Source organism: Sturnus vulgaris, chromosome 1 (assembly GCF_052056855.1).
Source record: "Sturnus vulgaris isolate bStuVul1 chromosome 1, bStuVul1.hap1, whole genome shotgun sequence".
In the NCBI taxonomy this organism is placed as follows: domain Eukaryota; kingdom Metazoa; phylum Chordata; class Aves; order Passeriformes; family Sturnidae; genus Sturnus; species Sturnus vulgaris.
The window spans coordinates 7,123,753-7,149,690 of NC_142243.1; the positions used below are offsets into that span (position 1 = coordinate 7,123,753).

The 25,938-nt window shown below is 42.3% G+C and overlaps 1 protein-coding gene across 2 annotated transcripts in view; it reads left to right on the forward strand.

The window, feature by feature from the left end:
* The window catches only part of DPP6 (dipeptidyl peptidase like 6), a 530,216-nt gene that overhangs the window by 39,130 nt on the left and 465,148 nt on the right, over positions 1-25,938 (forward strand). Inside the window, exon 1 of one of the 2 annotated variants that reach the window (XM_088158879.1) lies at positions 18,991-19,173. The exons of the other annotated variant lie outside the window; for it this stretch is intronic. Within the exon in view, the coding sequence (XP_088015005.1) occupies positions 19,123-19,173 (51 nt within the window). The 5' untranslated portion in view covers positions 18,991-19,122. Of the gene's footprint in view, positions 1-18,990; positions 19,174-25,938 lie in introns of those variants that run through there. 2 annotated transcript variants of the gene reach the window in all.

Sequence of the window (25,938 nt, forward strand, 5' to 3'; positions counted from 1 at the left end):
CCTTGTGGAGAACTGCAGAGGCTTTTGGAAAGGGCGGTTCAAAATCTCACTCTAAGAAATGAGGGTACAAAGAGTGGAGGATGACAGCCCAGGTGAGTCACTGGCTATCAGACAGTTCCTTTACTGATAAAAACTGAACTATTGTGGTACACAAGTTTTGTAGTTGAGAACACAGCACAGAAGGCTGAAACAGCATTCATTACCCAGGTCTGGTTGCTTATAATATGGATTTAACTGTCTTTGACATCCAGTGCCCTGTGAGCAGTTTATTATCTGGAAAGTTTTAGAGCCCCGTGTTTCACTGATGGTTATTCATCAAGTGTTGTCTTTGTTCCCAGGCTGTGCTCAGATGTCTTTCAAAATTATGGTAAATATTGATTTAGTGCCCTGCTTAAACATGCATCTCTGGCACAGACTGTTCAGCAAGTGTGCCTGTGTCAAACAGGAGAATTAAATTCACAGCCAGAGTTCACTATAATAGCTGTCTTATTCATCTAGTGCCTGCCTTCTTGGAAAGCATCATCCTGTCATGTGTGTCTCTGAAGCACGTAAATGAAATAAATCTATTAAAATGTTAAGATCTTTGACAGTGAAATATACTCAGACCCTTAATGCTGGAAAAGTCAATTTTGAAAAGTCACTGCAAAAATGTTGTGTTTGGGCTGTGTGTCTCAGCTCCTGCAGGAGAAACTCCCATCATCCCCTCTTCCATTCTCAAGCAGTATTTAGTTTCTAGTGTAGTCCTTCCTTCTTGAGAAGTTGTGCTGTGATGACCATCTCACCTCACCCAGTGTCAGAATTAAAATGGACACCCCTTGAAGAAACTAGCAGGGAGTTTGGGGTTCAGCACTGGAGCAGAGGAGATGAGAATGGGCAGATGGATGTTCTTTTGTGTGTGGTGCCTCCTGTGGAACTTCTTCAAAAGTGGTGGGCTAAGTTTATATCTGTGGGTAGAGATTGACAGAGAACTCTGCAGGGATTTAATTGTCTGCTGATCCTTGTGCAGAGCTTCCCTGTGACCCATTGAGAAGTGCTCCAAATTGGGATCTTTGCCAACTCAGTCTAATATTAAAACGAGGCTCTAATTCCTCAGGATCAGCTTCCTTGACTGTAGTGTTTACAACAACAGAAATTGCTAATGCATGTAAAATGAATACAGCAAAATAGAAAAGGGTTGAGATGATTGTCAGATGCATAGGAAAGGTTAAGTGCACTCAAATAAAAAAAAAAAAGAATAGTGAATTTCTGCCTTATAAGAAACCATGTTAAGTTGTGCAAACCCCATCTAATTTGGTTTTTTCTCTTTAGTGAATACATGAAACCACTAATATTATTCCTTTTGATGTTGCATAAAGCCCAGCCACTAGCAGTATTTAATCGTTAGACTCTCTAGGAATTCATGCTACAGGAGGAATTCCATTTTCTCCATGAGAAATGTACTGTTGGCTGTCCTGGATGTTGTCCCGTTTCTGGCTATGAGGACTTTTGCTCATGACCAACGTTGCCTCAGTCATTAACTGATCCTATCAGCCCCAGGAATTGCTGCAGGAATGGCAGAGCTCTCAGCAGAGCCATGGGGATGTTTAAGTGAAGGTGTCTGCTGCTCTGCTTGCACAGGACCTTTCCTTTTTCCATGTCACCTGTGACCTGCATTTACCTGTCCCTTATTGCTCTTTCCTAGAGCCACATCTTTTGCATTCTACCTACACACAGTCAAGTAAGAGTCAAGCCTTACTTCTTTTTATTTTTAAATGTAAAATGTAAAAATATGAGGTTTTGAGATCCTTCATTCTGCAGAAAACTCACCCATGAGAAAGGGATTGTGTGGCTCCTGCTCTGGTGCAGTATTTTTTCTGGGAAGAAGAGTTTGATTCCATTATTATTTGCATTTTCCTGGAGAGCAGCTGGGTAGATATTGGTCCATTTCTGTGTCTAGGAGGTTAACCTTCTCATCAGTCATTTCTTCTCAGTTAGACTTCACACTGAAAGAGCAGAAAAGAAAACTGGGCTGATACTGAGCCCTGCAGCAGCCTTTTTCTCCTATGGAAAAAGATTTAGATATTTGTGGTGATTACATATCTTTGTCTCTTCTCTTTCCTTTGTGTTCACTTTCTGATTTTTGATGTCTCTGTTAGACATCTTCAGGGGAAAACATCTGTTTTGTGGGAGACATGAGGCAAGGCAGCTGCTGCTAACTCTGGGGAAGGGAGAGGACATAACTCTTAGTGGTGTCAGTTTAAGGTGCTGATGGATTGGATGGCAGATTAGGATGGACAGGTTGGTGTCCCCAGCAAGATCAATGATGTGAAAGGTTAATTAATGACACGTAGCTCATTTAGATTAGGAAGGGCAGCAGCTGGGCAGACCATGAGATGGATTTGCTGAAAGCATCACAACTGAAATGGGTTGTGTAGGGTCTGCTCTTGCTGAAATGAGCTGATTTCAGGTGGACATTCCTGGATTTGCTTGAGAGTAAATGGTGTTTGTGCACGTTTGTACGTGTGCTTTACATACATGAGTGCATCCCCTCTTTAGCTCCCTAAAGGTCCCAGAGGAGATAAGAGACTCCCAGGAGAGGACACCATTGATGGTTTTTGAAGAGCCAACAGAAATCTGATCACACTGAGCACGCTGGCACCAGGCCAGGGTGGTGTTTAATAATGTGCTGACATTTTAGTCTGGGGATAGTCGCTGTAGGTCAGAGTAAAAGCATAAGTGGTTGGCTGGTCTGAGCCAGGTTGCTCAGCTTTCAACAGGAGGGAGACTCTAATGAGTGAGACTGCTCACAGTAATAGTGGCATTCCCCAAAATTCAGGCATGAATTCAGTGCTTTTCATCTCAGCATTTTATATAGGCTGCCAGTTTGCCTTATTGCAGTAACAGAAAAGCCCTTTTACTCAAGATTTACCCATCAGGCCAGTGGCAGCTTTTCAAGTAAAACTCAAGTGTCTTGAGTTGTAAGACTGTTGGGGAGTAAGTTCACCTGAAAGGGAAAGGCACACATGTGAAACAGACTTTCAAAAACAAAAATGGACCATTCAATTCTTCCGGCCAGGACCAGGTAAGGTATTACTGGGAAGGCTGTGGACAAAGTGCATGGCCAGTAACAGCAGCATGATTTTGTACTAGAGGCAAGAGGTTATTCATGAAAATATTCTCCAAAAAATTCTTGTGCTTCTTCACAGCCTAAAACCCCATATTTGAAGCAAGTGTTTCTGTTTTAGACAGCATCTAGCTCAAAACAAATCTGCTTGAAGCAAGTGTTCTGATATGTATGATTAAGAGCATAGAGGTGAATTCTTCATTTATCTGTTGTGTATGTGGGCGAACTCCAGAAAATAGGTGTGTAAGTACTGATTAATCAAATATTGGAGTTAATGGGATAAAACAGCATGTAAATGGAAAATATTCAAAGTATATGTTGTTCCTTATCAGTTTGTTGATTTTGTAATAAACATTGACTTGTCTGAAGAAGCACTGAATTATAGGTATGATTGAAGCAGCTTCATCTTATAAACACTGGTGCTATAGGTTGCTATATATCTTTGTAGGTTATCAAATGAAAGATAAACACGTCTGAACATCAGCTGTGCACTGTTTTAGGAACACTTTGAGAATATATAGGCTAAGTTTGCCCTCTACTGGATTGCAAAATTACATCACTGGTTTTATTACTGGCCAGATACTTCCCAAGTTTCCCATTACACGATATACACACCTCATCCTCAAGACCTGTATCATCTTTCCAATCAGTCATCTTTGCTGTATAAGCTGCTCCCTGAATTATTTTATTAAGAGTTGTTCTTTTTTACAAATGTCTCTACCCAGGGCTACTTTCAAACAGGGCTGTTTTGGTGCATTTTTCTTTGGATGAAAAGTTTCTGCAGTGGGAGCAATTCTGAACATCAGGAATAAACCAAAAACTGATCGACAGGAGCTATCTGCACAAACAGATCTGCTCTTTTCCCTCTGACAGCTTGTTTCTAGCAAGGCCTGGGATCTCCAGCAAGCTGCATTCACAGCCAGGAAACAGCCCCTGAGGGGCTGCAGCTCCTGCTCTTTCTCTGCCAGTCAGGCTCCTTGCCACATATTTACTGAGCACTTCTAGTATGGATGCAGCTACTTGCAGTCAAGGCATGAAGCGATGCTACATCCTAATTCTAAGAATGTACTGGGATTTCAAGGCTCATTTGGTGTGTGCTTGAAATAATAGTTACAAACATATACATCTGTGACAGACTGCATTTGACATCAGCTCTACAAGAGTGATCCCACAGTTAGGAATTCATACCCACGAAAGTTAAATCTGTGAGATGAATCATGAGGTATATGAGGCCAGGTGCTCATGTAATGTAAATCAGGATGAGTTCTCTGACCTGAACAGAATTGTGTTGACTTTTCTGGCTGAAGCACTAGTCAATGTAATTTCTTTGTTTTAATGTGATTTCTCGTTTGTTGTTTTCCTCTGTTCAGGTACACTGGTAAAGAATGTTTCTTGGCCTCACCAAACCACTTCAAATTTCTGTCCTTGCTCATAATTTTTAGGTCTGCCAGGCTCTGTTTATAATCAGAAATACTGTGTCAAAAACACATTAGCTCCAAAAAGTAAATCAGCGTCTGACTGGACATTGCTCAGCAGATCTTTGTTCTGTCTCTGTGTTCAGATTTTATCTGTACTGAAAAAAGACCAGACAGCACGGTGGGGCACTATTGTCTGTCCCTCTGACAGTGCCAAAAGCATGTTAGGATCATCTGATGGCATTTGTAAGGCTCCTGTTACAGCTCTCCTTTATTCTTCCCTGGATCCCCTGGCAGCAGTGTGAACCTGAAAGCTGCTGAGAGCTGTTGAGCTGACAAGGTTCAGGTTTCTTTTGCTATGAAGCTGTGTATCCACACCCTGGTGTGCTGGAAGGTTGTGGTGAAAACCCCTGAAACTCAAAAAGCTCTTTCCAATAGCACTATAGTTTCCCAGAGCCAGCAGGTTGCTGTTTTCATGCTGGTTTTATATACAGATAACCTGAAAGAGGCATGGAGATTGAATATTATCTGAGCTGTTCCACAGTCAAAACTAAATTTGGAGGCAAGGAGGAAACCAGCATCTCTTAGAGCATCAGGTAATAGAATCAGGCATTCAGGGAGATATTTCTGGCTGGGTGATTTATTTGTCTATTTATTTCACCATCAATTTTGGAGTTAAAGTAAGTCCCTGGGAAAATGGGGTAGGCAACAAATGACCAGTGGTGAAAAGTATATGATAAATTACTGTGCCCATGGCTCTACAGTTCATTTCAGGGGCAGCACCTCCAAAAGAGCCGGAGAAGAGTCAGCTGCTTGAGACTGGGAAGAAATTATTTTTAAAAAATGGATATTTGAATGGTATGTAGGCAGAAAAGGAGGACTACTGTACCAGTGGAGAGCCCACGATTGCTCTGACCATGGAGGTTGTTCCTGAAGTCTAGGGAAGTCTACCTCATCAGCTTTTGATTTCAGAATGTCCTTGGGAAAAGTCAAATCCTGGCATTTGTCCCAGTAATTGATGTCTTGTAGGGTCCCAGCCACTCTCAATCTCTGTGGGAAGAGTATGCTATGGTGTCTTAGACTAGACACAGTCTGGTTGCACTGGGAAATGTGTTTGAAGGCAGAAGCTGGTGCAAAACTCCTCAGACAGGAGGTATAATTGCACAGAGAACAGCTCTGCTCAGTAAGGAGTTCCTGTGATTGTAGGTTGAGGGTTTTTTAATAATTCCCAACCAGCCCCTCTGTGCTGAAGTAGAACTGCATCGAAGTCCCATCCTGAATGGGACCCCTAAACCAAGACATTTGAGATTTCAGGATTCCTTGGGTGGCACAGAACTCCTCCACAGAGGAGATGCTACAGCTGTGCTTTGAAAGGGTGAACAAGGCTGGGTGTGGGAGGCAGCTCACTGGACCCTGCCCAGTGGCTGGAGGAGCTGGATGGGGATTGATGGGTGCAAGCAGACCTGCAAATTCTGTTATTTGATTGATGCAATTTTTTACCCATTTAATTAGTGGATATTCAAGAACAAAGTGTGAAGGTTAAGACCTTAACAATTTTAATATTGCTGGCAAAGCTCTTTCCTTGACTGTAACAACTTTTGGCTTTTAAGTGATATTCTTAGGACAAGTCCTGAACATCACAACCTGTTTCCTAATGATAAGCCTATAATAGAGCTAGTAGTGTCCTAATTTTTCCATGGACTGGTGCACAGAGAAGCTGAGATCTGGGTCCTCATAGGTTATTTGTGCTTAACTCCAGTGTTGGAGTGCACCAATAGGCATGAATTGCCCTGACCAGCCTCATCTTACACCCGTATCCACACTCTCTGGCCATGTCCTGGAGCTCTGTTTCAAATTGTTCTCAGGTGTCCAAGCCTGGATTGTATTGCTTGTGTCCCTGAGCCCAGCCCAGGCTTCTGCTGCCCTGGCACTGGCTGGACAGGCACTGCCCTCCCTGGATGTACCCCCAAACCTTCCTGGAAGGTAGCTTGTCTCAGGCTGCTCTCCTGGAGCTCACTGAATAGAGCTGCATCTGATACCCCATTTCACCTGGACAGAGCTCTCATCACCACAGCCCTGCTCAGGTCTGTGGGGTGGTGCCCTGTGTCTCCCTCGAGGAGCAGCTCTGCTTTTGCTGCTCCCTGGCACTCAGCCCTGTGGAAGACATTAAGTCCTTTATAGACATTTCAAGAACTAGCCCATGTCTTGCCTGAGGCCACAGAGCAATATCAGCAGACATGACAAATCTTCATTGAACCATCTTTCTTTGGTGCTGCATCAACCCCCTGTAATTAATACGATTTACAAACTTACATCCATTACTTAATTGCTTCTGTATTCATAAAAATGTCACAGCATTTTAGTTCCTTTTACATTTAAAGACTAGAGCTGTGCAATCTACAGGGCAACATGCAGATTTCCACTTCATTATGACACAAATGGTAAGCAATTGCACAAATGGCTTTGTTGTTGGCTCAGGCCTGAGAACTGAGTTCTAGGCCACTGTAGAGCTACTTTAATAAAAACATACTTTTGATAGAGAACATGGATATAAGCGATGGAAAACAGTTTGGGAAAATGAAGGGAAATATGAAGGGTAGGTTGATTGTCTTAGAAAACAAGCCATTTAAAAGGGTTTGGGAGTAGATGGGGGGAAAAAAAAGAGAAGGGGGCCTGGATCATGAGCACAGGAGGTTGTGCAGCATCTCTCACAGAGGACTCAGACCAAGCCATATTTTCTGTAATGCACATGAAAGAAGAAGAAACACCCACGTCTGTTTTACCTGTGCAGGAGCCAGCCTATGAATTCCATTCTCTAAGCATTACAGAGGTATTCTGTTAACTCAACTGGTAGTCTGCCATTTTTAATTTCAAAAACAATAGCTATGGTGCTAGAACTAATCTGTGGGGGTTATAAGGAAAAGAAAATAATTTCTCTTACGTTCCTTCATCTGAGCTCACATCTAATTTATTCACTTCATAGACGCATAAATTCACACAGAAGTCAGACTCAGCTGAAACCAGAATAGATGGAGTATTTATTGCACAGGCAAGAGCAGCCTGAGGAACATCAGAAAGAAAAGAGAGCACCACAAGACCTATTCCAAACTCCTGTCTCATAAGAATCTTTGATTTCAAATTCTTTTACAAAGGGGTAAATAGTACCAGAGCAACTGCTTTAACAGACTGCATGTGGCTAGGGAGAAGTTGTATCTCTTGTACCAAAATCTGCCTGCTTTTTATTTAATTAAAAAAAAAAATTAAAAAAGCAATTATTTCAAGAGGAAGTAAGGCATAAAAACTGTAATGGCCAATCTCATGCAGCATTTGGAGTTACATCAAATTGCTCCACTCTGACTTTGGCCCAGATTTGTAAGACCTGTTTTGAGTTCACAAGTTATTTTGTTTATATTCTATAAAAACACAGAACACTTGAATTTCAAGGAGGTAGCAAGGATTTGTGTGGAACTGAATGGGAGACAAAAGAGAGTGAGTGGCTATCTGGGGTTAGGATCTCAATCCACTTCTAACTACATCAGCAGACACAGGAATATAAATTTTGTCTCTTAGTAAAATTTTGAGAAAATAATGTCTTTTTTTTTCCATAAAAACTGCTCCCAAGCTCTTCTCCTCAACTTTTAAGGGTAACTGCATGTGTGTTATAGCTCTTGGCCCTAGAGGTGTTGGGGATCCACCTCTTTGCTCATGGAAGGGGCTGAGGAGAGGACACCCTTCCCCAAAGCAGTGGAGTGGGTGCTGGTGTTGGTTTGCAGGCAGCCCAGGCACACAGATGAGCTGAGGAGCATTGTGGCTTCTCAGACTCAGGAACTTGCTTGGGGTAGCCCAGGTCTGTGTGAACCCAGGACAACTGTGCAGGTCACAAACCCCAATGCCAAGGGAGCTGAAAAGGTACCAGAGCGAGGTGTGGGCTCAGCTGAAATTCTTATGATTTCATCTGTAGATCCAAATGTCTGAATTCCACCCACATCTTGCTTTAGTGCTCCAAGTCTTCCACTGGCCTTAATTCCTTTTGTTCCACATATTTCCATTTCAGAGCCACTGTGGTAATGTTATTCTGACTTTTCCCATTTTGCTCTGTGCTTGATCTCTGTGTCCTTTTACAACATGGATTGATCAAAACATGTTATTTACATTTTGCATTTGCAACTAATTCATCCTTGAAATCAGTGATTCCACTTGCTTTTTTTTTTTTTTAACTTTATAAATGACAATTGAGATGGGTTCAGTTGGTAAAACACCCTGCAGATAGGTATTACAGAAGTCAATAACTTATAAATATTCAAGTTTTGGTTACAAAAAGTATTTTTAAAAAGCATATTTTAGACTACTTTGTGAGAAATGGTAGCCTGATTTTTTTCCAGCAGTCTGTAAAACTTCATTTGATGCACCAGTTGTTGGGGGCTTACAGGACTCGGCTTCAATTGATATGAGTGACTTAGTAAATTCTTAATCATCTATTTTAAACCTAAACAGTTTTTAGACACAATTTTCATATTTTGATAGATAAAATTTTCATGTTGAGAATTCCCACAGAAACTTCCACATTTTCTCCTTGCTTGTGTAGGCAGAAGGTTTTGCTGTTTTGTAACCAGGCTTTGCCTTTTCATGCCCTTGTTGTTTCTGGTTAACATTCCTTGTGCAAGGCTGGTTGTCCATATCCATGATGTGCATAAGACACCTGGGAAAAAAATCCAGTAGTTGAAAGCCAAGATCAGTTAACCAAGGATGTATCCTACAGACAGGGTTAATGTCTTATGAACTCCCATGATGTAAAACAGCTGCGTTTCAAAACAAAATCACGAAGAATAGCTTTTCCTTAAAAAATTTTAGCATAAAAATGTATTCTTGTCTGTAAGAGAAGATTGTAATCCTCAAAATGTTTCCTCTTGTTGTATTCCAAACACTGAACTTCATCTCTTCGTTTGTATTGGTGTTTAATAAATTGGTTTTGTTTTTCAGCTGCAACAAGGCAAGATGAATTTTATGGAAAAGGGCAATCTAATGGAGATGTGGTGTGTAATTTGAATGATGAATTATCAGAGCACCAGAGTAGCCTGTGTTGTGGTCATTTTATTGTTCAGTGCAGTAATAGAGTTAAGTTATATTTACATTTTCTAATTATATTCTGTTATGCAAAAGATTATATGTACGTAACCTCTTGCCAAACCAACCACTGAACTCTAATTCTCTCTCAGGAAAAAAAAAAAAAAAAAAGAAAGTGAACAACTGAGACTGAAATAGAAAACAAAATAGATAATGAAAGCCCACTGAAATCACGGAGAGGCTCCACACTGAGTTCCAGACAAGCATCCTGCATTTCATCATGGCCAAGGCTGCAGCTCAAAGTCTCCTCCTGCCAGCAGCCTTGGCCAGCATCCCCTGCTCAGTGCTCCTCTGGAAACACATCTGTGAAACCCCTTGGTTTGGGGATCAGCTGGGGAATGTGCTTGCTGGAGGTGGTGGCACCCAAAAGACTGAAATTATTCTCCCCTGTAAACGTGGCTCCCATCGAAGGAGCTGTAATGGCAACCCAGTGATCAGCACACAGAAAATGGCATTTTTCCCCCAGACTCCAGGCAAAAAGTGTTTTTCTTCAAAGAGATGGCTCAAGTTTGGTTCCCCTTTCATGCAGGGTGGTCACTCAGGAGCCAGGTGAGCTGCCTGGACAGTCACTCCATGGAGAGAGAGATCCCAAAGTTTTGAGCCAGGGTTTTTTTTTCTCACACCTTTCTGTAGAGTATCCAAATAACCTGCTCTCTGCATCCCTGTATTGAACCAAAACAATGTTTTTGTTCATCTCCTTGGACACACTAAGGGCCTGTCTAAGTTTATTGAGAGTCTCCAGAGGTTCCTCTCCCCTCCCCATAATGACCATCAAGAGCTGAATTTCCTGAAAAACCATTTATGTGTTTTCATAAGTAAAGGATGGCATAATCCTTATTTTTTTATAGGACTTCTAGAGCTTTTTGTTTGTTGCTTTCCATGCATTTGTTGCAATGAACACCATTTTCCTTACTTAGCTCTTGTTCTTCTACCTCAAGGCTGGCAACCTGAACTAATACCTAGAAAAATAATAACAACTTTTCCAAAGTTCCTTCTGATTCCATTAAGCAAAGTTCTACCTCCATATTAGGCAGCACTTTCTTTAACTGAAGGTGAAATGATGATGTAAATTATCATTTGCATTCTATATACCTTGATTTGGAGCTGAAAATGGAGAAAAGTAATAAGATACTTGACTATTCTTCCTAAATATTTTAAACATTCAGAGATAACTCTTGGATTCTACCCATCTTACTAACACTGGAAAAACAACAATTCTATGGTAATATTTTATATTATTGGATAGATGTCAGGGCCCTGTTTGCTCCAATATTTTATAAATGTGATAAAGCGAAGGCCCTAATCTAGAGACTTTGCATTTTCATAAACTCAAATAATTAAAATTGAATGATTGTCACAACAGATTAACTAAATCCTCTACTTTGGAGAACTCCAAAACACCGTTCTAGCAATTGTTTCACACCAATAAACAAGAAGATTACTTGTAGGCACGATATCAGTTTCTTCAAAAGGAAGGAAACTTAGATACCTGGCCTCAAAAAATTAAGAAATTAGCTTACAAAGTACACTTAAGAAGAATAAACTTCGTATTAAAATGCCTGTACAGCAATATTTGGTCACCTAATGTAATAAAATTCCACTGAAATTCCACTACAAAGTAGAGAAAAAAGAATCTGCTGGTATTGTAGGAACATCATCCAACAGCAAAAAAACATTATCTTTGCCCTCAAGGTGGAGAAGAGCTCAAAGTGAATTGACAGGCTTATATCAACCTCTCATCATTAAGAACAGGAGTATTGCAATTAAATGCAGTCTTATTTTGCTGAAATATTTTATGTCAGGCACAGGGTGTTCTGAGGTGATGCAGATAATTAGCAGAGAAATTTAATCATCCATATGACAATGAAAGAAAAAAAACCGGGCTCTTTAATCAAAAGATAGACCCACCTGATCTGAAATTAGAATGTTTCAGTATGTCTTCCAGGCTAAGAAGCCTAGTTAAAAATTAATGGAAGTTGGCAAGCATTAAATTATCTACCTAAAAGATCCTATACAGCTTCAAAAATTAAATAGATATCCATTGATATTCACAAAATAAGTTATCTGCAGGATTAATGCATTGGAATACTGAAATTACATATACCAAAGGCAGAATGTCTTCTGAGCAACGTGCCATCACTAGAACTTGTGCTAAACACAAGGTTCATCTGTGGGTCCAGGTTTTCTGCTTGGCTTGAGTGGGAACTGTGCTCTTTTATACCAGTAGAGCCTGACTCATGGTGGTGTAGAAGGAAAAGCTATGGCTAGACCCTGGCTGCAGCTGTGGCTTCAGTGGCAGGACTTGAGTTGATTTCAATGGGATGAGCCTCCTTGGCTCTTAGTGCTTGGCATTTTCTTGGCAAAGTGTGAGATCCTTCTTGGTTCTGGGATTTGTGGTTTTGGTATCTTTCCAACTTGGCTGGAATCACTGTCAGGAGTGAACACTTGAGTGAAGGAGATTTTGATGCTTTTTGCATTCTCAACATAATTGTGATTAAAAAATGTAGACTGTCAGAATGGTATTGAAATAAAATGAAACTTGTTTCAGAGGATAAAATCTGTTGCATAACAAACTTTCAAATGTTTACCACAAGTCTGTCTATATTTTCATTTCAGTGGTAATGAGAAAACCTTAGCACATATGTTGTTTTCAGCATATTATATTCTAGCTTGGCTTTTGTGTGGATTTATGCATTTGTTTTTAAAGCTCTGCAGTCTCCACTTGTACTGGGAGAAGCTTGGTGGCACAGGATACTCTTAATTTAGCAAACACAATGGGATCCATTTGCTAGGCACTGGAATTGAAGTCCAGATGGAAATCCAAAGTACATTTAAGGATGAGGACGCTTGCTAGAAGAGATTAATGAGGAGTATATAATTCTACAGCAGAACTTTTGGTTTTTGAAGTATAAGAAAACTTTAGCTCTGATTAACCAGAAGTGGTACTTGCCTGAAAAACAAAGTTCCATAATGCTTCTTATTAGCATTTTCCTGTTACTACTCATGATTCTAATGATGCTGCCCCTATTTTCCTAGCATCCCCATGCATTTAAATTTCATACTCCCAGACATGATGCAGAAATCATATTCTGAATGCTTTTCCTCCTACTCTGAATCCCTTAGCAACTTCAATTTCATTCATGGAAAATTATTTGAACTCTGTGTACTTTTAGCTTTTATTAATGAAGTTTAGAAGCTGAAAATGTGAAAAAAACGAGAAGCCTTAAGGGAGAATCTATACTTCTAGTATAAATCCTCTAGATTTTGCCCTCCTACAGCTGTCAACATCACTTCCTGCTTGTGCTGCAGTAGAGTTGATCTGCTGCTTGTCTTAGGAGGAAACCTTGTGCTCAGTATGGACTGGTGTTTCCCCTGGGAAACTGGTACACAAGGAATAAACTGTCCAATTATACCCTTGGGAGAATACTTTTCTGTTGGTGTAACAAGAACATATTAGTCTTTTCTCAAAGACAACAGTGCTCAGCTGTTCCACTGGTTCCACTGCAAATTCCCTGAACATGTGAAGTTTTAAAGTCCAACATTAAACTGAAAGGGATGAGAAGTAAATGAACATGCTGTCAAAAAAAAAAAAATAAGGTGGAGAACAGGTTGGTAGTAAGCCGACAAAAATTTAAGAATTAAGGAAAAAATCAATATATATATATATAACTCTAAAATTCAGAGGTTTCTATCATATTCACTTTTTCTCAGGAAACAGAGGATGCTCTCTGAGATAATATAATCTCTTTTTTTTCAGACTCTCCCATTTATGTTAACAAAGATGGCTTAAGCACCCTCTTGCAGTAAGAGCTAGCAAATATTAACTTTTTAACAGCAGCTGCTCCGTGATTATTCTAATCTCTTGAAGAATTAGTGATAGTCAGAAGTAAATTTTAAATTTATTTAACAGTGTATTTACTTTATCTTTCTCTCCAATTTCTTCTCTGGAAGACAAACCAAGACTTCCTTAGAAGACAAGACTAGAAGCTGTAAATACTTGGGCAAAGTTTTAGGATATCAGGAGTGAAGATTTTTCAGAAGAGACATGTATCTTGGCTTGAGCAGTGAGATTCTCAAAATTGATCCACTTAGGAAGAAAAAAATTGTTCCTTGCTGTAATTCTCTGAGGCATTTTTTCAGTGTTGCATTACTCTTATGGAATATATTTACTATTACTTAAGCTGTTTCTGGTTTATTTAGGATTGCACAGTGTAACACAACAATTTCATTTGGGATCCCACCAATCCTGTTCCTCTTGAATATTATAATTTAATAACAAAGCAAGTACTAGAGATGATCTTTGCCTCAGCTGTTGTCTCCTTTTCTTGGCACTCATCAGACCACATCTGTGGTTCAGTTTTGGGGCCTCACTACATGACTGATATAGACTGGAGCAAGTTCAGCAGAAAGCCCCCAGGATGGTCAGGGACTGGAACACTTAACCCTTGCAGAGAGGCTGAGGGAGGTGGACTGGTTCAGCCTGGAGAAGAGATGGGTTTGGGGCACAGCAGCTTTCCAAGTTTTTGGGGAGGTTTTTGAGAAGATGGAACCAAGCTCTTCACAGTGAGTTGTGTCAGAAGGATGAGAAGCAACAGGCACAAGTTGAAACAAGAAAAGTTCAGACTGAGTGTAGGGAAAACCTTTATCCCTGTGAGAACAGTCAGCCACTAGAACAGGATGTCTAGTGAGGCTGTGCAATCCCAATTCCTGCACGGTTTCAAGACATGGCAAAGCTGAGAGCGACCTGGTGTGACCTCAGAGCTTCAGTAGGAGGTTGGAGTGAAGACTTCCTGAGGTCTTTCCATTCTGAGTGATTGTCTGGTCTCAAGCATTTGGGACGGGCTCCCCTCAGCATTTTTCCTGAAAGTCACCAGCTTTCATGGATGCTTGACAGAAAGTGCAAATCAGCCTCTCCCCCTGCTCAGCTCAGACTGCAGCCTCAGTGAAGGGAAGAAGATGTGAATTACATGGAAAAACAGCAAAATGTGCTGGGGGCCTGGTCTGGTGGGATGCAGAGGATGGGGAAAACTCAGAGCAAAAGAGTATTATGGCTTAGCCCAATCTTAGAGAACACAGTCTTGAAATCAGGTTGGACAGAAGCCTGGGCATAGGCTGGTGGCATCAAGCTGACAGGTAGAAGACAGGATCCTCACAAAAGGGTCTGACTGAGAAGAAAAAGCCATTTGTTGTATTTTGAAAACCCAAATACTTTTATTGGAGACAGTAAAAGGTAACCTTAAATTAAGGAGAGGAAGTGGAATCCTGATGCTCTTAGAACCGACTCTTAGAACAACAGCTGCTGTATTTGTCTGTGGTCTTACATCCTTAAAAGATTTTTCTTTCAAAATATTGAAAAAATGAATGTCTGTGCTCTGCAGCCAGCTAATACTTTGTGAAATTAATTCTTTCCTTCTATTCAGAAGGACTGTTCCTAGGCTTGTTTGGAGAGTGAGGAGAGCCAGCATCAAATGCATTGAATGGGTTTTATTTGATAGAATAAATTCTCCTAGTCTCTTATCAACATGGCTTTAAATAAAGTATTGTGAATAGGATGTAAGTATTGTAGCCTGTGTTCCTTCTCAGATAAAGAAAGTCAGCCTCAGAGTACTGAAATCCACAAAGAATAGAATATCTATGAGGCTTTATTTTTTTTCCTAGGTCTCATTCTGTGAGAAATGTAAGAAAAGCACATTTTCTCGAAATGGCCTATAAAAGTATTGGTAGATGAAGATGCCATGTTGGTTTTGTCATAGTACCTGAGGTACAGAGGCGATCTCTAGATCAGATTTAAAATGAAAACTTTCTGATTTCCCAGGGTTTTCCTCCTGTTATGCACCTTAGATACAAATGGACAGATAAATGCAATAAAACCCCTTCTTATACAGGGGTTTTACTTCAGACTTTCTGTTAAGATGCAGCTGAGTCTGGGCCAAACCTTCCCACATTCATATCAAAAGTAAACCTACTGGCAAAGGAGGTGCACTGAGACTAAATCAAGGAATGCAAAAGAAATGAATTTTCACATTTTCCCTCTGAGGAAAACCCTGATATGATGAAGGAATATTTTCATGTTTTATTGAGGTTTAATGGGCTAGATCTCTGGTCTTAAATACAGAGGCTTTTTAGCTACTTAAATCGTACTACTACTTTGGGTCTCAGGGTGATTGTCTCGTCCTTCCACATCATTCAAAGGAAGCAAAAAAAATATGTTCCCTGCAAAAATGTGGAAGAAAGATCAGATCATCTCTCTGCATTCACCATGTCACTTCCAAATCATAAAAACCTTGATTCCTTGTTCAGTGAGAGTATTTGTTGCAGCTCCAGTGAATTTCCATTAAAATGACATGGAGAATATCCATCAAGAAGAAAAGCTCAAAAGGTGTCTGAATGGTGGATGACAGGGAGTCCAGTCAGATTAATGCACTTGAGGGTGGTATCACTTGAAGCTGTGCCAAAAGTCCCAAATCTGAAGGACAGTGTCATTGACTGTTTGCAACGGAATCACCTGGCCACAGCCTGAGGTACAAATCTGCAGCACGGCTTAGTCTCATGCTTATGGATCTGAGACCAAGTCTTAGCTGTTCCATCAGCCAAGCAAAAGCGGCTCAGGAGTGAAAATTACCAGCCAAGGTCACCAAGCATCACCTGAAGTCTCTGGGAACATGAGAGATGCAGTTTTGGAATCATCTTAGAAAGCAACTGACAAGTCATTTGTTAAAGAGACGTTTTGCTGTGTAACTAAAAGGGTCACTCTGTCTGGGGTGCCACGACCCTTCGGGCTGGAAGAGGCCTCAGGAGTCTCTGGCCCAAACTCCTGCTCAGATCATGGTGACCTCTCCCATCAGAACAGGATTACCAGGGCTTTATCCACTCAGCTTTGGAAACTTCCAAGGGCGGACTCTGGTCATAAAACTTAGTAGAGTTTTCACGACATCTTTTCTCAAAGTGTCAAATGAGTCAGAAAATAAGAATTAAAAGCTGTAAACAAGAATTATCTCTCGTAATGTGTTTGGCATTTTTGCCACAACATCATCGGTGTCATTTTACACAACACTTCAAAACACTTTTTTTCCCGTTTCTGGAAGTCTCTGGATTATAGGGTCAGCGTTCAATTGCAGAAGTGGAAACACATTAATGTATAAATTCCAGCCAAATGGACCCTGGTTGGTGTTTAATAAAAGAAAAAGCCCTGGATTTTGTCAGTGGTAAACTAAGAACTTTGCCAGTAATCTCAACTTTAAACAAAGCTGTTTTAATCAAGATAATTGCTACTTTTATGCCAATAGTGCATAAATTAAATATGAAATGAAAATAAGAGATAAACACTGCAACTGCATTATGACAAAGCTGAGGTAAAAATATCCAAAACCCCACTACTGCCAGAGTTCAATGTATGGTAGGTATTTCTATTGGTGTTTGAAGTAATGCAGGAGGCAAATGGAGCTACTAACAGTGAAATACAGGTATATTTTGCATTTGTACATAATTAAAACACCTAAGGATAAAAACTGAGATGGAATGGGAACTACATGATAAAACACTAAAATCAAAGTAAAGAAATCGAGACCAGAGTTTGAGGAACATAATGAAGAACTTCCTGCCCAAAATGCACCTTGTATGAGGTGCAAGCTATTCCCAAATAAAACAAGGGAGAAAGTAGACGAGATCTTCAAGTGAGGGGTGGCATTTTTGTAAAACAAAAGCTCCCACAGGTAATCCTCAAAGGTACCAGCATTAAGTGGCATTGGCACTTCCCACAAGTGTCTTGGAGTCTCACTTCTCCTATTGCCACCATTTCTGGGATACCTGCTTAATGTCTTAGGTGAGATTTTGTATGTAAATCTCTTTCAACAGCTGGGTGACTTAAAGAAAACTAGAGTGTGAACAACACTATGAGATTGCACAAGTTGTGTCCTATTTCTAGTAGACACCCATTGCCTATGAAGTGAAGATGCTGCAAACTGTGAAGGAGCAGAGTTCAAAGTGCTACAGATTGGCATAAAATAAGGACGCATGGATATATCTGCAGTTCCCTTGCCGGAAAAAGAAAAGAAAGAAAGAGAGCTTTTGGTTTAGCCATTGGCTTGGTTAAACCTTGGATGATATGAAGAGTTCCTGCTTTTTCTTCTTGGTTTCCCCTCTCAGATATTAAGCAAATCACTTCTCAGTTTCCTCTCTCCTTTTGAGTGAGCAACACGCAAAGCAGCCCTGTTCCTGTGAAATCGATGGACACCTGATTCTCTTGAAATGTAATTACTTCTGGTGCATCAGGGAGAGACAAAAGACACCACACTCCACAAGGATTTTTTTTTTCTGTGTGTAAACTGAGGTGTAAACCTCTGGGATGTATAGCTCTGTCCCTGGAAAGCTGCACCAAGGCGAGGAGGGACCGCGTTCTCCCAAGGGCTGCAGGATAGCACCGTGTTCCAGCGGCTGCTCCGGCCACCTGTGGGACAGCTTGGGAAACCTCTCACAAGTGTGGGCACCGCTGGGAGGGCACAGAAGCCGCGGCCGGGCTCAGCCGCCCCCGGTGCGGGCAATGCCCTTGGCTTCGCATTTTCCCGTGTGCGGAAAATCCCGTTCTTGCGGCGTGCGGAGGGGCTCGCTCAGATCCCAAACCCCGGCGTTGGGACAAGCGCCTGGAAGAGCCCCATGGCCCGACAGCGTCCTGCGGGCCGGGAGCGGGAGGGTCCGGGGGGCTGCGGGTCCTGCGGGCCGGGGCGCAGCCATGGAAACGCGCCGAGCATCCCCCGCTCCCCGCGGCAGCGCCTGCTATTCCCCACCCTGCCTGCACCAGCCGTGGCCTGGCCGGGGCCGCCTCGGCTCAGCCGGTGAACAGTTAACACCGGAGAGGCGGCTCCTCTCCCCACACCCTCCCTGGCTCCTGTTGTAAAAAGCGTGTGTAACCCCCCCCGGGAGAGCGGCGAGCCTGGCACGGCTAGCGGAGGGGGCGACCGCCCCTCCGCCTACACCAGCTCCCCTCTTTTTTATTTATTGCCCCCGCCGACCCTCCCTTTTTCTGTAACTGGACTGCGGGGTGGGTTCGGCTCGGCGGGACCGCCCGGGCCCGGGGCGGCGGCCGGGCATGGCCGGGGCGGGGGGCGTGTGTGCGGCTCCCTGCTGCCCACCCCGCCCCGCCGGCTCCCGCAGGGCAAAACCTGGAGCCGGGTGGTGACAGGGCTGGGTGCCCCCGCTGCTGCTGCCTCGCCTCGCCCTCTGACAGGGGCTGCTTTATTTTTATTGCCTTCCCCCCCCCCCCCCCCCCCGCCCTTTTCGGTCAAAAGGAAAAATATATATTGAAAAGGGTGGGGAAGGAAAAGATAGAAAGCAGGCACCCACCCCCTCTGCTGCTCGTAGTCCCCTCCACTCCACACCAAAAAGAGCCATCGCAAGTGCACGCCAGCTCTTCACTAAAGTGATCCAGCCGCTGGATTAAGTAACTCTCGGGGAACAGCACACGCACGCACACACACGGCAAAAATGAAGGAAAAGGCAATGTTTCAAACGGCTAAAATGCAAGGAAACATGCTGGTAAGTGGCTGCTGCTGGCGCCTCCAGTGACTGTAAGTAAGTGTCGGGGCTCCCTACTCGGCTCGGCGCTGCCAGACCCCGCTCGCCGCCCTCGGTGCGGAGCCCCCGCTGCGGGGCTGGCTGGCCGGGGACACAGGAGAGGGGCTCTGCTTGCTGTCCTTGCCCCGCTTTGGTGTCTGTTTCCCCGCCGAAGGGGGCCGCGGGGATTTGGGGGAGCTGGGGCATCCCCCTTTGCCGGGGGAATGGGGCTGGCTGGGCACCGCGCCCCGGCACGGCCAACTTCGCCAAGTTGATGACCACGATGTGTGTGCGTGAGCTGGGGGCTGTGCGGGCTGCCTCGCCTTTCCTCCGGCATTACTACTGGAGACATTTGTCTTCATGCCATTAAAAAAAAAAAAAAAAAAAAAAAAAAAAAGAAAGAAAGAAAGAAAGAAAAAACCTACTCGGGGTGCCTTTTCAATAATCCCCCTCCTCTTAAGGAAAAAAATAAAAATCATCCAGCTGCTCTGCCGGAAGAAGTGCTGGTTGCCATTTTGTGCTGATGGAAATTTATCGGTGTGTTTTGCCTGCTGGCTTGACCCGCTGGGGGCGGCGGGGCTGGGGGTGCTGGGGCCCCGCATGCGGCGGCTCCGCAGCCGGGAGGAGCTCGCTGCGGTGGGGCGGGGGATGCTCCGCAGCCCGGGAGAGCGCTTCGCCGAAAAACCAACTCGTTTCAAATAACCTCAGGCTCGTAAAGGGTACCTGTTGGTCTCCTGTCCCCTCTCTGCTGAGGCAGAGCTCTCCTGTGTTTTGTCTCTCCTGTGAAGGGAAATGCTAATATTTAATACAAAGGTAGTATCTGTTTCTCTCATGCCTTCTGTTGACGTGTTCAAGAAGCAGCCAAAGTATTTGCTATCCTTTTAGCAAGTTCTGTAGCAAAATGCTTTGCTGGCTTTTTAAGGAAGTGCCTCCTTTCCCAGCTCCAATAATACTGTTTTTTCCAGCAGTAGTGTTTAAGAGGAAGGTGCAATGCTATGTGACCTGTGAATTCAAGTAAGGGAACTGAACAGGAACTTCTACAAACATTTTTTTTTCAGGAGAATTGCACAGCCTGTGTGATTGCAGTGTGCTCCTTTTATTGTGCTTTTTAAATGCTGGAGAAATATCTGGTGCTGGAACTTTTTTAATGTACGAAAATTTAGACTATTATCTGCTTAAGCTACTCATCCTTGTGGTCATTATAGCCTTTGGTTACGATGTTCTCTATCAGTAAGAAAAAATAATCAACCAGCTGAGATGACATTGTTTGATTCAAGTACAGGGTGAGCCTAATTCACATAGAATGTGTAAAATTACAGAATAAATAAAAAACCTCTTGCATATTTTCCTTGCTGGTCTCTGAAGTCAGAGAATGAGGAGCAGACAGGGATTCCCCACTGCCACTCAGCACAGGGCTGGAGCTTCTGCTGGGATTTCTGGCTGGTGCTTCTGAGTGTGGTAAAATGGATCCACATATCCTCAGCTCTGCGGGATGAGCAAGGGCTGGGTGATGGATCTGCACGCAGGGCTGGGCACCAGGGACTGCCCACAGCTCCCACCTGCAGCCAGAGACAAGAGCTTGTGCCTCTGACTCAGACAGGAGCTGGATCTGGCCCCTCAGGCTGCTAAGTCACAGTTACTTCTGTCACATGGGGCTGTCTCCCTGGACTTGAATGCAAGGTTTTTCTTTGGACATATCATTTTTGAGATGGTGGGAATCAAAGATAGGCAAACTGTTACATTTGATTTTGGTGGGGGGACAGGTAGTTTATTTAGATAAGGTCTGCTTTTATGGGTCACCTAAAGCACACACACCTGGTTTCTGTGTTAGACTGGTCAGTGGTTGCAGCTGGATCTGTAGTTTATTTAAGCAAGAATTAAGTTTAGGTGGATATTTGAGCTCTAAGATACTTGAATAGATTTTGTATTTCTTCAAGATAGTATTTAGCTGACCTAATCCTGAAAACTGAGGTACACTTTGGATGGAAGTTCCAACAAGTTGAGCCTACTACTTTATCCTTTTCCTTAAGCTGTTTTGATATAAAAGCCTTTTGCTTTTATATCACTTTTTGCTACAATTAAAATTAGAATCCTGAACTACTCATGTCAAATCCTATGCTGTGGATGTCCTCCCTCACATATCTTGCAGTGATTGAGAATACAGGGTTAGGGTGTGTGGAATCCCAGGGGGTGCATTACAGTGTACCCTGCATTAAGTGCCTCAGCAGAATTCAAAAGTCATTGAAAATTCAAAGTCCACCATGCTTTTTTTTTTGTTTATTTGTTTTCTGGCAGTTTTGCTGTTGCTTAGAATCCTGACAAGCTTCTAACTATGTATTGATTTTTCTTCTCTTTAAAAATCTTTGTTAAATTGAGCTATTTCATTCCTAAAATGATGTGACAGCAAGTGATAATACTGACACACTGCTCCCTGGCCATGCAGTGGACCCTTTTTAAGTGTGGTAATAGCTCATGGAGTCACTACACCTGTGATTTCTTTATTACCTAATTAGACCAGCAAAAAACGAAGCCATTCTTGTGACACTGAGATAAATGTTTTTATCCCTGTGGCAGTATTTTATCAGGGCTTTGTTTGGTTTTTTTTAAACAACAGCATTTACCTGGAAAGGTGCCTATTTTTATTTTACTGCTGTATTTCCCATTCATCATTTGAGTCAGGGGAATGCAACTTACAGAAATAGCTCAGGCTCTTACAATGGGATTTCTCTTAATTCTACATAAAAGCTGTAGGGAGTGATTAATACACAGTGGTTTCTCCTAGTAAGAACTGATGTACCCTTGAGTTTTCCACAGTTACTTGACGTTAATATGCAACAACACAGTATGGAGATAAATGTTTATCACTTTTGGAGGTAGATTCAGTGCACTTGCATTTTTTCCTAACTTTAGGTATGGCTATATAATTTATTTCATTAAAATATACCATTTCTTACATATCCATTTGTCAGGTCAAGGGAGAATAAAACAACTGCATGTTTTATTCTGCACTTCCCTGTGTCTACCCAGGGACTGATCTGTCATGTACATAGGCTTTTTGTTTGTTTTTGATGGACTTGAAAAAAAAATGTCTCCAAAAGAGCTGTTTGGAAGAGGGCCTTTACTGTAGTGCCAGATTATTCTCTTAGAAGCACTCATGAAAATCCCAGTTTGTTAGAGGTACAATTCTCTGCATTGAGTTGTAGACAGGTGATTGGGAACATTGGGCTTGGGGGAGTACAGAGGGGTCTTGAAGTGAAATTAATGTGTTGTGTGTGAGCAGGCTGTTTCTTTGGCACACTTAGTGGTCAGTGGAAGCAGTGAGCACCCTGCTATATCTGTGTGCTGGAAGGATGTTGCTGTGAAACTCGTGTTCTGAATTTCAGTCTAACCTGCAGATGCTCAATTGTTTGGAAACTGCCAAGAGAAACTGTGGTGGATGTGCCATGTTTCTGCTTTACTCTGATGAAAAATGTATGAATAGGGCAAAAGAGATAGTTTGGGTTCATTGAGAGGAATTGAAGGAGAGTCTGGAGATTTAGATTTTCAGTTTGACCATTTAAGTTCCAACTCTGATAGCTGCAGTTTTAATGTACATATAAAAACCTAAATTATATAATCCCAGTGGCAACTGTTATCTCCTCAGAAATCTGCTAGCACCTCTGAGGCCTCAGAGACCCAAGGGTACAATTGACATGAAGACTAAGCTACTCTGTCATCCCAGGAGTGCTCCTGCTCTTCCTTGAGAAACACAACTCTGGTGCCTCTCAGGAGCAATAAATTCTTACTAAAATAAATAAGACTTTGGTGTTTCACTGCGATTTCCCTTATTTGCCATAATTTACCTACAGCTGTGTTTCTTTCAGTGTTCAATCACGTGGCACTGAAACAGGATGAAATTCTTCTCAGCCAAAAATACAGTTGTCCTAACAAGGGCTGAAGAAGCTGTGTAAAGATTAATTTTTTTTAAACTCCACACTGAAGTAGAGGAGTTTGTGATCCAGTGCAGCTCTCTGCTACTTTAGCCTTCCCTATGTCTCAAATTCAGCTTGACTTAGAAGCCAGATGCAATCCAGATTTTGTGTGCTATTCCTTAGTTCTCTACTACCTGAGCTAAAACACAGGGAGCTCCAGAACCGAAAGCAAGGGAACTGTGGTAGCAGTTCCCAGGTGAGCTATCATGAGTTCAGCTGAAGTTTAAAGCCAGGCAGGAATCCAGTTGCTGATACAACAGCAAGAATTGCAGCAAAAAAATCTTTGAGACTGCGGCTGCTTGGTGAAAGGCAAGTTGTGTTTTGAGGACTGTAACCTTCTCCTATCATTTCTGGGTCAGGCATAAAGGGGGACAAGGGTTCTGCTTTGTTAGGATAATATGTGCAGCAGACATGCAATCCATAGGAGGTGCTGGAATTGCTGCATTGGGGAAAGCTGTAACATATGTTGAGACTGTTCTTGTTTTATGTTGCTAGTTGGTGGACATGAGGAGTCTTTTTTACATTTAAGGTGGGATGGCAGAGAGTTCCACAAGGTTTGTTGGATCCTAATATTGTCCATGTGATGTAGTGTCCTTTTAGATATATCCTTACTTAGGGGATAGAGAAGTTCAAAGCCTGGAATTATAAGGGATCCACTAAAGTTGCAGAAAGTGAGAAATACACGGTGCCAGGCTGTCTCAGAATAACTTTGGGACCTGTGGGAAGCACTCCACATTGCTAGCTTGCTCTTTAGCACTGTGAGATTGAAGGAGGGCATGTGGTCTAACTTTAATTTTCACTGTCAGAATGGTTCAGAATCTTGAATCTGATGGTTCTCCTCACACCTGCATCTTTTTCTTCAATATTCCACAGCAGCCTCTCTGGTTCTTCTTACTTGCAAGGAAAAAGGTGCACTTTGTGTTAATTTCTCCCTTGCTCCTCTGAGTTGTCTGACTTTTCACAGGACAGTCTATCGCCTCCCTCTCTTTCTGAATCTTTCCACTGCTTTCCCAAATAGTAGAAGAGGACAAGTTGAAGGGACTGTTATGATTTTAGTGAATGACAGCTGAGTGGGTGGCTGTAGAGCCCTGTGCAGCAACAGAGCCACAGAGCTGTCTGTGCAGCTGGGAAGACAGCATTTGTATTTGAGAGGTTACATTTATTCATTAATGAAGTCTGGATTTGCTTGTTAAGATAAATGTAAGTTTTGTAGATGTTGATGGCCTGAGGCTTTGTTTGATGGGGAGAATTTCTCTGTCTGCACTGTGGAATGAGTCTTTCAACTGCCAGCAGATACTACACAGCACGTTTAAAGTGTCACTCTCGTATATCTCAGAGGTCTCATTTCTTGGCAGAGCTTTGCACTCTCTCAGTATTGGCCTAACTGATGATGTAAAGGAGAAGGCAATAGAGAATCATGCCCCAGGAACACCTCTGGTTTGTACACAACCATTTATACCAACAGGGTTTTAACACAGCTGACAAAGACAAAACAAGATTCAAAGCTGGAAGTTGGAGTTAGAGCATTCCAAACTAGAAGATAAAGTGCTCGGTTTTTACAGTGAAGGTGATGAACTGCTGGAACAGTCTCTGTGGGAGTGTGGTAATTCTTCATTAGAACAAGATGGGCATAGGATTCCTCTGACTAAACACTGGCTTCTTCAGTATAGACATTTATATCTAAGTTAGTCAGGCTGGGCTCAGTCTACAAATTAGTCAGTGGAGTCTGGGGCATGATTCATCCCATCTTCATGTAGATGTGTAAAATGGACCAGAGTACCTGCACTCCTAAATGCCAGCTTCTCTCCATTGACTCTAGGAATTATGGGGTACAAACTGAACCATAAACATCTACCCTGCAGATATCTAAGTGATGAGTCTGTCTGTTGCTTAAACATAGTCATAGATATTCCAGAGCATCTTAAATGAAACTAAGAAACCTTTCCAGCCTCCTTTGTTACATCAGACAAAAACTGCTCTGCATGTCTGCCCAGGGTTTGTCAACTACATCTGCAATAGCATGTGAAGATAGATGAGCTCCACATTTGGAGCTTTGCTCTTTCCAGGTCTCTGCAAGCTTGTGCAGAAGCAGATCCAATCTCCCAGCAGCACAGCCCAGCTGTAGCAGGAGAGGGGCTCCATCTCAGCAAGATGCCATCCTGTAGCAGAAATCTCTTGGGTGGTAGTTTGTATAAACTGAGCTGTCCTAGAACATTATAATGCACCCTCGGCTTTAAAATTATTTAATCCAAGTGATTTAATGTCATCACAAGTGCAATACGAGGATTTATTCTTCTAGGTCTATGTTTGCATGTGTGCTGTCTGTACAGTATTGTACTACACAGTGACTCACGTGAGATTAACAAGCAAAGCCCATTTATTAAATTGTTTTATGTACTCTAAATCTCATGTAATCCACTAATGCATAATGCTGTCACTTAGTAAGCTTGGCATTCCTTCCCAATGAAACATTGCATTTAGCGAGTTCCCATAGTATTCAGTCCTTGTGAAAAGGCTGCAGTTGAGAATGCAATTTTTAAAATAAATCTAAACCATTAGAGCCTAAATTCTTACAATACACAGAGAACTGGGACCCAGCTGTAGCATACATTCACCTGTAGATTCCATGGATTTTCTATCCTCTTAAGGACACTGTATGAACAGAGCTTGCATTGTAGCAACCAAGTTTGCTTTAGTAGTGTCTTGTTGCCCTTGGAGTGGATTATCAAGATTATGTCCAAATTCTGCAAAAACTGGCTTTGTGTGTCTGTGGAGA